The sequence below is a fragment of the Saprolegnia diclina genome (genome assembly GCF_000281045.1).
Source record: "Saprolegnia diclina VS20 unplaced genomic scaffold supercont1.31, whole genome shotgun sequence".
NCBI classification, from domain to species: Eukaryota; Oomycota; class Saprolegniomycetes; order Saprolegniales; family Saprolegniaceae; genus Saprolegnia; species Saprolegnia diclina.
In genome coordinates this window covers 351,694-365,275 of record NW_008246098.1, presented here as the reverse complement: position 1 = coordinate 365,275, position 13,582 = coordinate 351,694, and the positions used below count along the sequence as shown (strand labels likewise).

At 57.9% G+C, this 13,582-nt stretch overlaps 6 protein-coding genes across 6 annotated transcripts; 5 read left to right on the top strand and 1 right to left on the bottom strand.

The window, feature by feature from the left end:
- The first annotated feature begins 241 nt into the window (after nt 1-241).
- SDRG_09720 (hypothetical protein) lies at nt 242-1,890 on the top strand. The gene has a single exon (XM_008615670.1). The coding sequence runs from the start codon at nt 245-247 to the stop codon at nt 1,871-1,873; it is 1,629 nt and encodes a 542-aa protein (XP_008613892.1). The 5' UTR covers nt 242-244; the 3' UTR covers nt 1,874-1,890.
- Nucleotides 1,891-2,335: 445 nt separating this feature from the next.
- Nucleotides 2,336-3,974, top strand: SDRG_09719 (hypothetical protein; the record flags this gene model as incomplete). The annotated part of the gene is made up of 2 exons (XM_008615669.1): nt 2,336-2,469; nt 2,505-3,974. Exons 1-2 carry the CDS (start codon nt 2,404-2,406, stop codon nt 3,972-3,974), a joined length of 1,536 nt encoding a protein of 511 aa, XP_008613891.1. The 5' UTR covers nt 2,336-2,403.
- A 1,153-nt stretch (nt 3,975-5,127) lies between these two features.
- SDRG_09718 (hypothetical protein) lies at nt 5,128-6,586 on the top strand (the record flags this gene model as incomplete). The annotated part of the gene is made up of 2 exons (XM_008615668.1): nt 5,128-6,516; nt 6,539-6,586. The coding sequence occupies 2 exons, from the start codon at nt 5,128-5,130 to the stop codon at nt 6,584-6,586; spliced, it is 1,437 nt and encodes a 478-aa protein (XP_008613890.1).
- A 1,182-nt stretch (nt 6,587-7,768) lies between these two features.
- SDRG_09717 (hypothetical protein) lies at nt 7,769-9,547 on the bottom strand. The gene has a single exon (XM_008615667.1). The coding sequence runs from the start codon at nt 9,535-9,537 to the stop codon at nt 7,897-7,899; it is 1,641 nt and encodes a 546-aa protein (XP_008613889.1). The 5' UTR covers nt 9,538-9,547; the 3' UTR covers nt 7,769-7,896.
- An 837-nt stretch (nt 9,548-10,384) lies between these two features.
- SDRG_09716 (hypothetical protein) lies at nt 10,385-11,616 on the top strand (the record flags this gene model as incomplete). The annotated part of the gene is made up of 2 exons (XM_008615666.1): nt 10,385-10,583; nt 10,685-11,616. 2 exons carry the CDS (start codon nt 10,385-10,387, stop codon nt 11,599-11,601), a joined length of 1,116 nt encoding a protein of 371 aa, XP_008613888.1. The 3' UTR covers nt 11,602-11,616.
- Nucleotides 11,617-12,623: 1,007 nt separating this feature from the next.
- SDRG_09715 (hypothetical protein) lies at nt 12,624-12,929 on the top strand (the record flags this gene model as incomplete). Its single annotated transcript, XM_008615665.1, has 1 exon — nt 12,624-12,929. One exon carries the CDS (start codon nt 12,624-12,626, stop codon nt 12,927-12,929), a length of 306 nt encoding a protein of 101 aa, XP_008613887.1.
- Between the last annotated feature and the right edge of the window lie 653 nt (nt 12,930-13,582).

Sequence of the window (13,582 nt, the reverse complement as noted above, 5' to 3'; positions counted from 1 at the left end):
ACAACTCACTGCTTTCAGCGCTGGTCTTGGTCTGGTGATTGTGTGGGGATCCCCAGAATTTCAAGGTGCGCATCTGGTTGTCCTGCCACGTGGCGAGGAATGAAGTTTTGGCGGGAACTCTTGGTGGGTGTTTTTTTGGCGGGAAAACTGACCTTTGGATGCTCCCATTGGCTCAAAGACAAAGAAAGACATCTGGTTCATGACTGTTGGTACCATGAAACGACTTTGCAGTTTGGATTTTGCGATGCACAGCGCGCGACACGACGATGGCACGCGCCGGCGCCGCCTCACGCCCGACACGAATCTGCTGTCGCCCGAGAATCTCGAGGCAATTGCACCGTACTTGGCGTCCGAGGACTACATGACGTTCCTTCGCGCACTGCCCGACCAGCTTCGCACACCCGCGCTCCGACTCGTCGCGATGCTAGCCCACGTTCTCGGATCCGACGCGATTTGGCCCGGCCTCGACCTTGGCGTGCTCACACAGCTCGCTAATGCCAAGAACATTCTCGCGCAGCTTCTTAGCGTGCACCCAACGCTTCGAGCGACCACGCCGACCGCACTGCCCAACATGCCACCAGTTCTTGCGCCACCGTCACGCCCGTGGCCGATGCTAGGCCACCTTTCGCTCACATTTGCAGCATGGGCCATGGACCCTGCGGTGCTCACGACCGTCCAGCAAGTGCTCACGTTCAATGCAGCGTCCCTCCGGTCAATCGAGGTCCATTTTTCGGCACCGTACGTTCGAGAGTGGGACGAACTAAAGCCCGCGCAAAACGCTCTTCTCGAGATGCTTGTGGGCCTCCTCGTGGCGTTGCAGCGCATCGAGAAGCTCACGCTGCGTGCCACACACAAGCTGCGCTTCCCCGACGCGGCAGCTGCATCGCTCGCTGCGTGGATTGACACGACGCCGCTTACGTCACTGACAATGAACAACATGTACGAGCTCTCGTCCACGCAGAGTGTCTGGGCGAAGCCAACGCTCGTGTCGCTTGCCCTCGACCCGCTATTTCGCTTCAACCACAGGGCGGCCTTTTCCCGCTGGCTCACGCACATTGACCTCCGCCTCTTCGGACCGTACCAGTTGTACTACGTGGCCGAAAGGCTCATCGACTGTCCTCTCACGTCGCTGCATTTCCGTCTCGAGGACGGAGACACGATCAAGGGCGGTCAAGATGTCCAGCGCTTTCTCGAAACCCACCTTCCAAGCCTCCATCAGCTCACAACCTTGCGCTTGACCAGCGTGCATCTTTCGACGACCCACTGCCTCACGCTCGCGCTTCTTCTGCCACGCTACAAGCACGTCGCCCTCACGTCCAACAAGCTGGGCGACGCCGGTGTCCTTGCTCTTGCGCCCTTTCTTCGGCACACATCGCAGCTCGAGACGCTCAAACTGGTTGGCCAAGGCTTTGGTGACGTTGGTGCGTCCGCACTCGCAACTGCGCTGAAGCACACGCCTCTTCTTCACACGCTGGACCTTGGCCGCAACGAAATCAAGATGAGTGGTGTTGTGGCACTGAGTCATCTCTTTCCGTATCTCCCACGACTGGCAACGTGGCGCTTGTCCAACAACCCACTGGGCGCCAAAGGACTCGTATTTCTTCTGCGTGCGTGGACGTATGTGGAGCTCAACACGACAATGTTGATCGACGCCCGCAGTACGATCGACAACAACGACGATTCCCGGGATGTTGACGCGCTGATCGCAGCGCTGCCGCGTCACCGAACATGCTTGGTAGCTACTGAGACACCCACAACCGAAGGCGAACACCAGACGATTGCGTATGCCGAGACACCGATTTTACGTCGCCCGGTCCAGCTCGCAATCCTTATGGCACCGCAACAAGTCCTTGACGAGAATGAGGACATGTAGCTGGGATGCCATTCGACAATATTTGGGCACAAGTTGTCCTGTACGAGACGTTGTGCATATTACATTATCTCGTATCAATATGTAGCTCTTACTGCATACTTCGGTAAATGACAAAACCCCAACGACTGCATGTATCTTGCTGCACCCAATGCAATGTCACTTCGTTGTAGCGTAGTTGAGGCAGATGCACGTCCTCCGGCACGGCGTGCAGCCGTCATAACGAAGTCCCAGCGTCTCTTGAGACTACGGGGTATCTTCGAGTTTCCCGCACATTGTACTGGGGTGCCCGAAAATTATCAGACACAAGAAAATTTCTTTTGACAAATTTCTTTTGACTGATATGACGAGACCCTTGTTGATATGACCGGCATTGGACGTTTTTTGATTGGCTGAAAAAGTATCAATCGTGCGTGCGATTCGCTGAAAAAATAAGCACATCGAATTGGCTGCCACCCAGAGCCTGACAACCTTGTGCAAGAAGCCGCTTGGGACAGTCGATCCTCCGTCGCCACATCACGATCGACACCACCATGCTGCAGGTGTCGCCCGAGCTCCTCCAGGCCATCGTGAGCTTCCTGCCGTCCAAGGACATGGCGGTGCTAGCAAACGCGCTGCCCGAGCACCCGAGCAGCTGCGCACGCCAGCGCTCCAGCTCGTCGCGACCTTGACGCAGGCAGTCGGGCCCCATGTGTTCTCACGTGGCCACGACCTCGAAGCGCTCGCGCAGCTCGAGAACGCATACTGCATCCTTGACCAGCTCTTGACGACAAGCCACACCCTCTGCGTGAGTGCACCGACGGCTCTGTCCACCATACCTTCAGTCGCGACGCCACCGCGCGTGCGGCCGACGCTGCACCGCCTTTGCCTCGAGATTACGGACTGGACCGACGATTCGCGTGTGCTCGCGTGCCTGCAGCACGTCTTCGCTGTTAACGCAGCATCGCTTCAGTCGATCGAGGTTCATGTCTCGGCGCCACACGATCGGGCGCCGCAGGTATGGAGAAGCCAGTGGCAGCACGGCTTCCTCACGACGCTGGTCCAAGGTCTTGTCTCGTTGCGTCATGTGGCGTCTCTGTCGCTGCGTTCCGTGCATGGGCTACGCTTTCCAGAGCAGGAGGCGACAGCTCTCGCTGCCTGGATCGACGAGACACCGCTGACGTCATTGCGCATGGAAAACATCAACGAGCTCTCGCCAGGCCGACAGCTCTGGGCCAAGCCCACGCTCACGTCCTTGTCTCTCGATCCGATTTTTCGACTTGACGACAGTGCGACCTTTGCGCACTCGTTGACATATGTCGATCTACAACTCTTTGATGCACGCCAACTAAAGGACATGGCCACAACGCTGGCCAATAGTCCGATAAAATCGCTGCACGTGCGGCTCATGAATAACACGTCCCGTCAAGACGAGCTAGCGACGCAAGGTTTTTTTGAAATCGACCTGCCGCGGTTCGCCCAGCTCACGACGTTGCACTTGACCAACATCCATCTCTCGACGACTCACTGCCTCACGCTTGCGCTTCTTCTACCACGCTTCAAACACCTCGCTCTCACAACCAACAAGCTGGGCGACACCGGTGTCCTTGCTCTTACGCCCTTTCTTCGACATGCGTCGCTAGTCGAGACTCTCACGCTGGTCGACCAAGGTTTTGGTGACGCTGGCGCGTCGGCGCTGACGCATACGCCGCGCCTTTGTATGCTCAACCTCAGCCGCAACAATATCAAGTTGGGTGGTGTCTTGGCGCTGAGTGGCCTGTTGCCGCAACTGTCACGACTGGCGACGTGGCGCTTGTGCAGCAACCCGCTGGGGGCCAAAGGTCTCGTCTTTCTTCTGCGTGCGTGGACGTACGTGGAACTCGACACGACGACATTGATCGACGCCCGCAGTACGGTCGGCAGTGAGGACGATTCTCGGGTCGTTGACGCGTTGATCGCAGCGCTGCCGTCGCACCGGACGTGCTTGGCAGCGCTGGAAGCGCCGGCGATCGAGATCAAGAGAAACAATATGGCCGAATTGATGGCTGAAGCACCGCTACGAGATGACCGTGTCATGCGCCAAGCGACGCCATGGTTCGAGTTCATACCTCACTTCGTAGAGTAGACTCGAACGACGAATAGCCGTTCTGCGCGGTTTGCAACATTTGCACAAGTGTTATTTGTGGTATCGGGATTAGAAAGTCCAGCAAAGCAATACTCCCACGCTATGTCATATACGACTCTTTGTGGCATCTACTGCCACACTCTTACACTCTATCCCATGTCCTCGCCTCGGCACCTCACCGAGGTACCGTGCACTTGTTGTCCCGTTTGTTCGGATACGTTGATAGATCGATAGATAGAGAGGGCATTCCCGATGTCGACGGACAAACATACGAATGTCCAACCAAGGCCACCCGTGTGACGCTGCTGCCCGTCATCGAGGTGATTGAAACGAGCTTGAACAATAGGACGAGTTGGATAGGTTTCATCACCAGAGTCCGCAGAAATGCTGGCACCACCCCCCACACCCCCACCACACAACCATGATGTGAGGCGAAGCAGCCGGTCCGTACGCCAAGCCAATAGTAGCACTTTCGACATATCCGGTTAAACGAAATAATGCACTCATCAATGACAATGGATAGATTTCGTACTCGGTGCCGGCCTTCTGCGACGCGCTGCAAGTCGACACGACCCTCTACGAGCTCTCGATGGATAATGTCGTCGGCCCCGATCACTTAAATGACCGACGTCTGTCGACGGACTTGAGCATCTCAATGGGAGTGTGCACACCTACGCGTCGTCGACACCACGACGTTCCAGGACCTCGCGACTGCACTCGGTCCACCGCAACTCGAACAACTGTCGTGCCTCGTCCGTTTTGGTCTGTTGGCGTCGTGCTATCACCAAATGGTCCTATACTGGCATCTCGACCTGCATGACCCTGCGTGATCAGGTGATACAATGACGTGGCGACATGAGACGACGATTATTTAATGCGATCGAAGCGCTCACTTCCGACGACGATGGTACACGCCAACGCACCCGCACTGCCATTGGATACGTACTTGTACATAGCCTGGCATCGAGCCTCGCGCAAACTAACAAGAAAGGACTGGACAAGCCACATGCACACGAGCGCACAGCTCTTACGGGATCACACCGCCATCCTATTGGCTGAAATGCAGATTGCATCTGATTCGCTGAAATGCCGAACATATCCGGAAGTTGACGACCTTGTGCAAGGAGCCGCTTGGCGCCCTGCCTCGCCCACCATGCTGCAGATGTCGCCCGAGCTCCTCCAGGCCATCGTGAGCTTCCTGCCGTCCAAGGACATGGCGGTGCTAGCAAACGCGCTGCCCGAGCAGCTGCGCACACCAGCGCTCCAGCTCGTCGCGACCTTGACGCAGGCCGTCGGGCCCCATGTGTTCTCACTTGGTCACGACCTCGAAGCGCTCGCGCAGCTCGAGAACGCATACTGCATCCTTGACCAGCTCTTGACGACAAGCCACACCCTCTGCGTGAGTGCACCGACGGCTCTGTCCACCATACCTTCAGTCGCGACGCCACCGCGCGTGCGGCCGACGCTGCACCGCCTTTGCCTCGAGATTACGGATTGGACCGACGATCCGCGTGTGCTCGCGTGCCTGCAGCACGTCTTCGCTGTTAACGCAGCATCGCTTCAGTCGATCGAGGTTAATGTCTCGGCGCCACACGATCGGGCGCCGGAGGTATGGAGAAGCCAGTGGCAGCACGACTTCCTCACGACGCTGGTCCAAGGTCTTGTCTCGTTGCGTCATGTGACATCGCTGTCGCTGCGTTCCATGCACGGGCTACGCTTTCCAGAGCAGGAGGCGATGACGCTCGCTGCCTGGATCGACGCGACACCGCTGGCGTCATTGCGCATGGAAAACATCTACGAGCTCTCGCCAGGCCGACAGCTCTGGGCCAAGCCCACGCTCACGTCCTTGTCTCTCGACGTGATCTATCGATTCGACGACTTTGCGAGCTTTACACCGTCACTGACGCACGTCGATCTACGACTCTTTGGCCCGCGCGAGCTGGGGCGGGTGGCCAAGTCGCTGGCCAATTGTCCTATTCAATCGCTTGACGTGCGGCTCACGAACAGGTTATTCCGTCAAGCCGATCTCGCGACGCAGGATTTTTTCGACTACGACCTGCCGCGGTTCACCCAGCTCACGTCGTTGTGCTTGACCAACGTCCATCTCTCGACGACCCACTGCCTCGCGCTATCGCCGCTGCTCCCACGCTTCAAGCATCTTCGTCTGACGTCCAACAGATTGGGCGACGCTGGCGTTCGTGCGCTTGCAGTCGACCTCACATTTGCTTTGCAGCTCGAGACGCTCACGCTCGTAGATCAAGGCTTTGGTGACGACGGCGCGTCCGCCCTCGCGTTTGCACTCATGCACACACCTCTTCTTCGCACGTTGGACCTCAGCCGCAACGCTATCAAGCTCCGTGGTGCCAAGCTGCTGAGTTATTTCGTTTTCGATCGGCCGCGCCTCGTCACGTGGCGCTTGTGCAGCAACCCGCTGGGCGCGAGCGGCCTTGCGTTTCTACTGCGTCGGTGGACGTATGGAGAAGTTGACACGCTCCGAGTGATTGACGCCCGCGGATCGATCGCCAGCACCGACGATCGCCGGGTCGTCGACGCGCTGATCAAAGGGCTGCCGCGTTACCGACGATGCGATGCAGGGCTGGACGAGCCGATGATACAAGACGAGCCCACAATAAATCTATGGAGAGTGCAAGAAGAGGACGTGGGCGCATTCGTCGGGCCACTGGACATGGCTTTCGGAGATGGTTATCCATTCTGATGCTAAGCCAAACGACTTGGACACTTTGTATCTTGGGCAAGTAATAGCAAGACCACAAGTCCTACATATCGTGTATCTTGGCCAACTTGCGATACGACGTCGGCGACCGCAATGCTGATGGCACGCTCGGGGAAGCGCTGGCAAGACCAACATGCCCTCGACCGGTGTTGAGGTCTCGACGGACGCTGGGCTGCACCGTATCAAGAGGGGCGAATGCGTGGCGCCCTGCGAAACCAACCTCGTTTCATGTGAGACCGGACAGAGCGACGACGCATATACGAGTCCCAAGCGTCTCCATAAGACGCCGAGGCGATGGCGCAGTGTCAAAGGTCGAGCGTTGTGGGTGCCGGCACTGTCACCAACAAGCCGGCGACGTCGGTAGCAGCGTTCGTCTCGACCAGGCTGGTAACGGCGAGCGACTGTAGTTGCGATATGAAAAGGTCCTCCTGGTTGCTGCAGCACATGGCAATGGCTTGGATGAATGCGGAAGCGCGAGGGCATCAGCACCGTTGCGTGGGCGACCTTCAACGTGCGCTCGGCGTCACGCATACAGGATTGGGCTTCGAAATGTCGTATCCAGCTTTTCAATTTCCTATCTAGATATGTGATCTGATCGGCCAAAAATCGATTGAAAGTGGCCAACCCGACACATAGCGACGTCCCACCAACGTATCGTCATTGCCCCCACGCCGCTCGTGTCGCTGCGACAATCTCTCCACACTACCATCGTAGTCAAAGGAGACGCCACTGAAAATGGTTAGAAACATCCTTTGTTCTAGCTTGGCGGGCCACATTGATGAACCCTAACCGCATTGGTAGCCCTACCCCTTCCAGCACCGCTGTCGCGTTGAGTCCAATCATATAGCTAGCATGCAAGCCAATACACTGATATGGTCATTGCTTCCCCGAGCGTGTAGCCAGCAAGATGCATCAATGACAAACCTGCCACAAATGATGATATATGATGACAACTCATGCATCGTCGGGCGACGACAGAAGTGCAAGACGAGCCCCCGCCTGCGGAGCCACGGACCGGCAAGCGAATGAAGAAGAAGGAGATTGCTAGTCTCTACGTATGCGAAGTCTTAGTGTAAATATGAAGATAACGCGAAACACGTTCATATATAACGCGAAACACGTTCATATAGATATACATGATGGCAACTCATACACTGCGACGCTGCGTGCAGAGCGCACTGCGGCGGGTCACACCGGGAACACCGGGAACACCCGGACATGGGGTGCTCGCACGTGAGCCTCCAAGATCTGGGCGAAGCGCGCTGCCCAATGTGCGTCCAGTTGGGCGCGATGGGCGTTGGCCCGAGCGATCTCGTCATCTCGCGACAAGGTGCCCGTCAAGCATGTTCGGTGACGCGGCAGCGCCGAGATGAGCGCGTCAACGTCCCGGGAATCGTCGTTGCTGCCGACCGTACTGCGGGCGTCGATCAGCGTCGTCGTGTTGAGTTTCACATACGTCCACGCACGCAGAAGAAATACGAGTCCTTTGGCGCCCAGCGGGTTGCTGCACAAGCGCCACGTCGCTAGCCGTGCCAGATGCGGCAAGAGGCCACTCAGCGCCATGACACCACCCAACTTGACATCGTTGTGGCTGAGGTTGAGCGTGCGAAGCTGCGGTGTGTGCATGAGGGCCGTTGTGAGTGCGGACGCGCCAACGTCACCAAAGCCTTGGTCAACCAGTGCGAGCGTCTCGAGCTGCGACGTGTGCCGAAGAAAGGGCGCAAGCGCAAGGACACCGGCGTCGCCCATCTTGTTGTTTGTGAGAGCGAGATGTGTGTAGCGCGGTAGAAGAAGCGCGAGCGTGAGGCAGTGGGTCGTCGAGAGGTGGACCTTGGTCAAGCGCAACGTCGTGAGCTGGCGGAGACACGGAAGATCGTACTCGAGAAAGCGCTGGACAACCGGATGGCCTGGAATACATCGTCTCACGTCCCAGCCACGCACGTGCAACGACACGAGTGGGCTGTTGACGAGCGCTTGGACCAGGGCGCTCATCTGGGACGGCGGAAGGAACCGGAAATCGAGGTGCGTCAGGTGGCGTGACCACATCCCGGTGGCGCGTCCAGTGGTGGGCAGTGCGAGGCGTCGGTGTGCCCAGAGCTGTCGGGCGGTCGAGACCTCGTTCACGTTCACGTTCTGCATCGTCAATGACGTGAGAGGCATCGCATCGATCCATGCGGCGAGCGTCGCCGCTGCCGTCGCAGGAAAGTGTACCAAGTACGTCGCGCGCAACACAAGCTTGGTCACATACGCCATCGACGCGAGAAGCTCCACAAGCGCAGTGAGACACACACTTTGTGTGGTGAATAGCGCGTCCGACGGCGCGAAGGGCATCGCCACGATACGGACGTCGATCGAACGGACCGATGTCGCATTGAGCAAAAACGCTTGCTGGACGTTCGCCATCACATGCGGGTCCATGGTCCATGTGGCAATCGTGAGCGAGAGATGGCCAAGCGTCGGCCATGCGCGCGGCGGTGTGACGACAACCACTGGCACCGTCGGCCGTGCGGTCGCCAAAGGGACGCACAGCCGCGAATTCACGCTGAGGAGATGGGCGAGCACATCGTCGACATTCGCAAGCTGCGTGAGCGTACGCAGGTCGAGCGTGGGCCAAAGAACGTCGAGCCCCAGGGCGTGCGACAGCGTGGTGATGAGCTGCAGCGCCGACGTGCACAGCTGCTCGGGCAGTGCAGCAAGGAACGCCGCGATGCTGTCGACGGGCAGGTACGTCGCCACTGCCTCGAGGAGCTCGGCCGACAGCAGCACCGCGTCGGGTGCGAGGCGGCGCGGACGCTTGTCCCGCGGATAGCTGGTTCGCTCGGTCATCATGTGGTTGCGCCGGATCCAAAATGGCCGGATACGCATTTGGCAAGTGTCGGATGATCCGGTTACGAGCATACGTGGCAGCATAGTATTGCGGTATTATGAGCAACGAGCAAACCAGCGTGCTTGGGCCAACTCTGTGCTTCGATAGCAGCCTCGCCGCGCCCGAGGCGTCCACACTAATGGGGTGCCCACGACGTGCAGCAACCCACGACGTGCTAAAGGTCTCGTGGTGTTCCTTCTGCGATCGTGGACGTACGTGGAGCGTCGCACGGTCACAAGCATGGACGTCTGCGGTACGATCGAAAGTGAGGAAGATTCTCGGGTCGTCGACGCGCTTTTTGCGGCGCTCCCGTTGCACCGAACGTGCTTGGCAGCGCTCGTAGCACCGCCGATCGAGTGCCAAAAGGGAGAATCTGACGAAATTGCGACGACGCAAAATCGTATTCGGAGCAAGAATGACACGTTGACACTTATTTGTACGAAAACCTTGTACTCTCATCGGACCCCACGCGCGATTTACGGGTCGTATCGTAGGACTGTAACTTGTAATAATACTGCGAACGAGTCGACGAGCGCTACATTATCATGAGGGCAATGCTTACCATGATCGTTCGACTTTGACGCTGGCACCGTGAATACTTTGCGGCCTTGTCCAGTGCCATTGTTGGGCAAATCGCTACAGCATTGCTCGGTCGATATATTAATACTGGTCGATGGATACGTCGTCGCAAATGGATACACGCCTGCATAAAATGACGGCGCTCGAAATGTACTTTCTAAGCGAATACAACGCGACCATCATTCCGCCACATCATGCTTTTTTGACATCGCCAAAGTGCAATCAATATCGATGCTGCCACCCGAGCTCGTCCAGCGTGTTGCTGTCTGCATCGAAAGCGGCGATGACTTTGTTACGTTTCTTGATGCGATGACCAACACGCGACTGACGCTACCACTGCTGCTCCTCCAGACGCTCGCCATGTCGCGGTCGGCGGACGAGGTCTGGCCCGCACCCAACCTCGAGGCCCTGCCCTGTCCACAGCTTGTGCGTACTTGCTCACGCTCACGCCACGCGTGCGTTTGGCCGAGTCGCGACAATTGTCGTCATGGGCGCTGCCACCGCTGCCATGGGTCTCGCCTCCTCTCACAGCGCTCTCCATAACGATCGAAGGCGCGTGCTCGGCGGCGCGGATGACGATTCTGCCGAGTCTTTGCGCGGTGATTGCGCACACACCGTCGCTTCGCACCCTCGACATCGTCTTTGCCCGGACAAGCGAACTGTACCGGCCGTCCATCACGCAGCTCGTCGCGGCGATTGCGGCGTCGCACATTGTGTCGTTGTCGCTCCTCGCCCACGATTTCTTTAAACTGCCAAGTGACAGCGCGCATGTCCTCGGGCAGTATTTGTTTCGGTCGCCCATGACGCACGTTCGCTTGAGCAAGATCTCGTTTGATGCCAACGGCTTGCTCTCGTGGCTTGTCCAGCATCTCTTGATGTCGCCAACCCTCGTCGAATTGGCCGTCCTCGACTCGCCTGTCGTCGCGTCGGTCGTGCCGCCAAGAAGCTTTGGCCGCCATCTCCAATGCATTAGTTTGTCGGCCGTGTCTCTCTCCGAGACGACTCGTCTTACGCAGCGGCTTGCGGACCACACGCATCTGACGTCATTGTCGCTCCATTTTGACGCAAGCGCCGAGTTGCAGCCAACTGACCCGCCAAATGGTCATGTCGTCGACAACTTGATCTGCAACGTACTGCCCCATCTGCACCGCCTTGTCGAGTTGTCACTGCGTCATTGCGTCGTGTCACCGGCTGCGATGCATGCGCTCGGTCGAAACGTTCTACCTCGCCTCAACGTCCTGGAGCTTGCTGCCAACAGCTTGTACGATCGCGGGTGTTTGACGCTGGCGTGCTACCTCCCGACAGCGCATCATCTCGTCAAACTCGCGCTGATCAATCGAGGCTGCATGGATGCGGGCGTCCCACCGCTGGTCATTGCTCTGGAGCGCCTGCCTTCTCTTACGACCCTCGACTTGTCGGAATTGGCCCATACGGCGCGAAGAGGCTAGCACGTATTGCGCCACAGCTCACGCAGTGGGTCATGTCGACAAACCCACTGACGGCGGCCGGTATCAAAGCGCTGCTGTGGGGCTGGCTGCACCCGAGAATGCAAGACTGCACCAAACGTCGACGCTTGGACGCGACAGGTGCATTGACGTTTGGCGCACCGCGCAGCCAACTGGATACGATACGAGCGTGGTTACCACAGCACCGGTCGTGCACGATCAATGACGACGCTGCGTCAGAACCGAGCTATCAACACCCGGCTTTGACAGGTTTCGCGGAGTGGCGACTACTGTGCGAGTTGCCGAGATCGTTGGGTCCACCGCCCGGTCTCTTTGATGAAATCTGACTAAGGAGGAAACATGAATATCTTGCATTTAGAGCCTTGAAGCCCTTTGATATATAATTAATTCTACGTTTGCGAACATAAATGGTGCATATATAGGGGCAAATACAGACCTCTTCACCGCTTGCTAGTCGATAGCGGAGCTTATCTTGAGCGCATTTTGCAGCCTAGCCGGACATGGGAGTCGGAACACTTTCTGGTGGCAAACAGCTTATCTTGCTCCTACTATCCAAACCACGCTATCCAAGAATCGATAACTATTTCATAGACGCAAACAACATTAACGATACCGTCTATCGAATCCGTGGTGTTTGTTGCTCGGACTCGATGGATTGTTTGACGATGCTGATTCCTGACACGCCTGCCGCACAGCCGTGCTGCCACGTGTGATTCGTAACCGGATTGCAACAGATCCATATCCGGTAACTGGGATAAGGCAACAGTACTAGCATGGCGACCGAGCGCACCAGCAATGCGCGAAACATGCGTCCGCGCCGCCTCTCATCCAACGCGGTGCTGCTGTCGGCCGAGCTGCTCGAGGCCGTTGCGACGGTCCTGCCTTGTCGACGGCATGACGGTGTTTCTCGATGCACTACCCGAGCAGCGCGCACGCCAGCACTGCAGCTCATCGCCACGCAGTGGCTCGACGTTATTTGACCCACGCTCAATATATGTGCGCTCATGCAGCTTGTCAATGCCGACAACGTACTCGCCCAGCTCCTCGGCGTAAACTCGCGGCTGTGCTTCACATTGGGGCCCGCTCGATCCAACGTGCCAGTGGTCGTCCCGCCACCGCGCGCGCGGCTGACGCTTCGCCACCTCCCGTTCACGGTTACAGCATGGACCACGGGCCCGGCTGCGTTGGTGAACGTCCAGCAAGTGCTCCTAGCCACTGCGACGTCGGTCCAATCGATCGACGTCTGCCTCTCGCCGTCGGACGGGCGATACACCGCGTCGTGGACCTGCTCGAGTCGATGCAACATGTAACCAAGCTCGTCTTGTGTGCAACGGACAAGATACGCTTACCAGAGACGGTAGCTGCGACGCTTGCCGCATGGATCGACGCAGTGCCACTCACGGTATTGACGCTCAAGACCTTGGACGTCCTCTCGCTCACGCAACGTGTCTGGGCGAAACCATATCGCTGTGTCCCTCGCAGCTCCCAAGACTTGGGTTTCAACCGACGCCTGCGGAATGTGGTCGCGCCACCTGGCTCACCTCGAGCTCCAGGCCTTCACCCTTCCGACGTGGGCGATATTGTGCGCGTGCTCAGCAGCTGCCCGCTCGTGGCGCTGCACTTGCACACTACTAGTAGAAACGTTAGTAGTATAGTTGACGTGTGTGACTCGGACACAAAGTCCCCCCATGGCCCCGAGCGTCGGGGTATCCAGCGCTTTCTCGAATACGGCCTGCCGCGTCTAACTCGACTCACGACGTTGCGCTTGACCAACTTGCGCCTCTTGCCGACCCACTGCCTTTTGCTCGCGCTTCTTCTGCCACGCTACGAGCACCTCGGTGTTTCAATCAACGGGATCGGCAATGCTGGCGTCTTGGCACTCGCGCCGTTCCTTCGACATGCTTTGCTGCTCGAGACGCTCACGCGAATTGTTGTGTCTGGTTCGGTCAAGCCATGCCAGGCC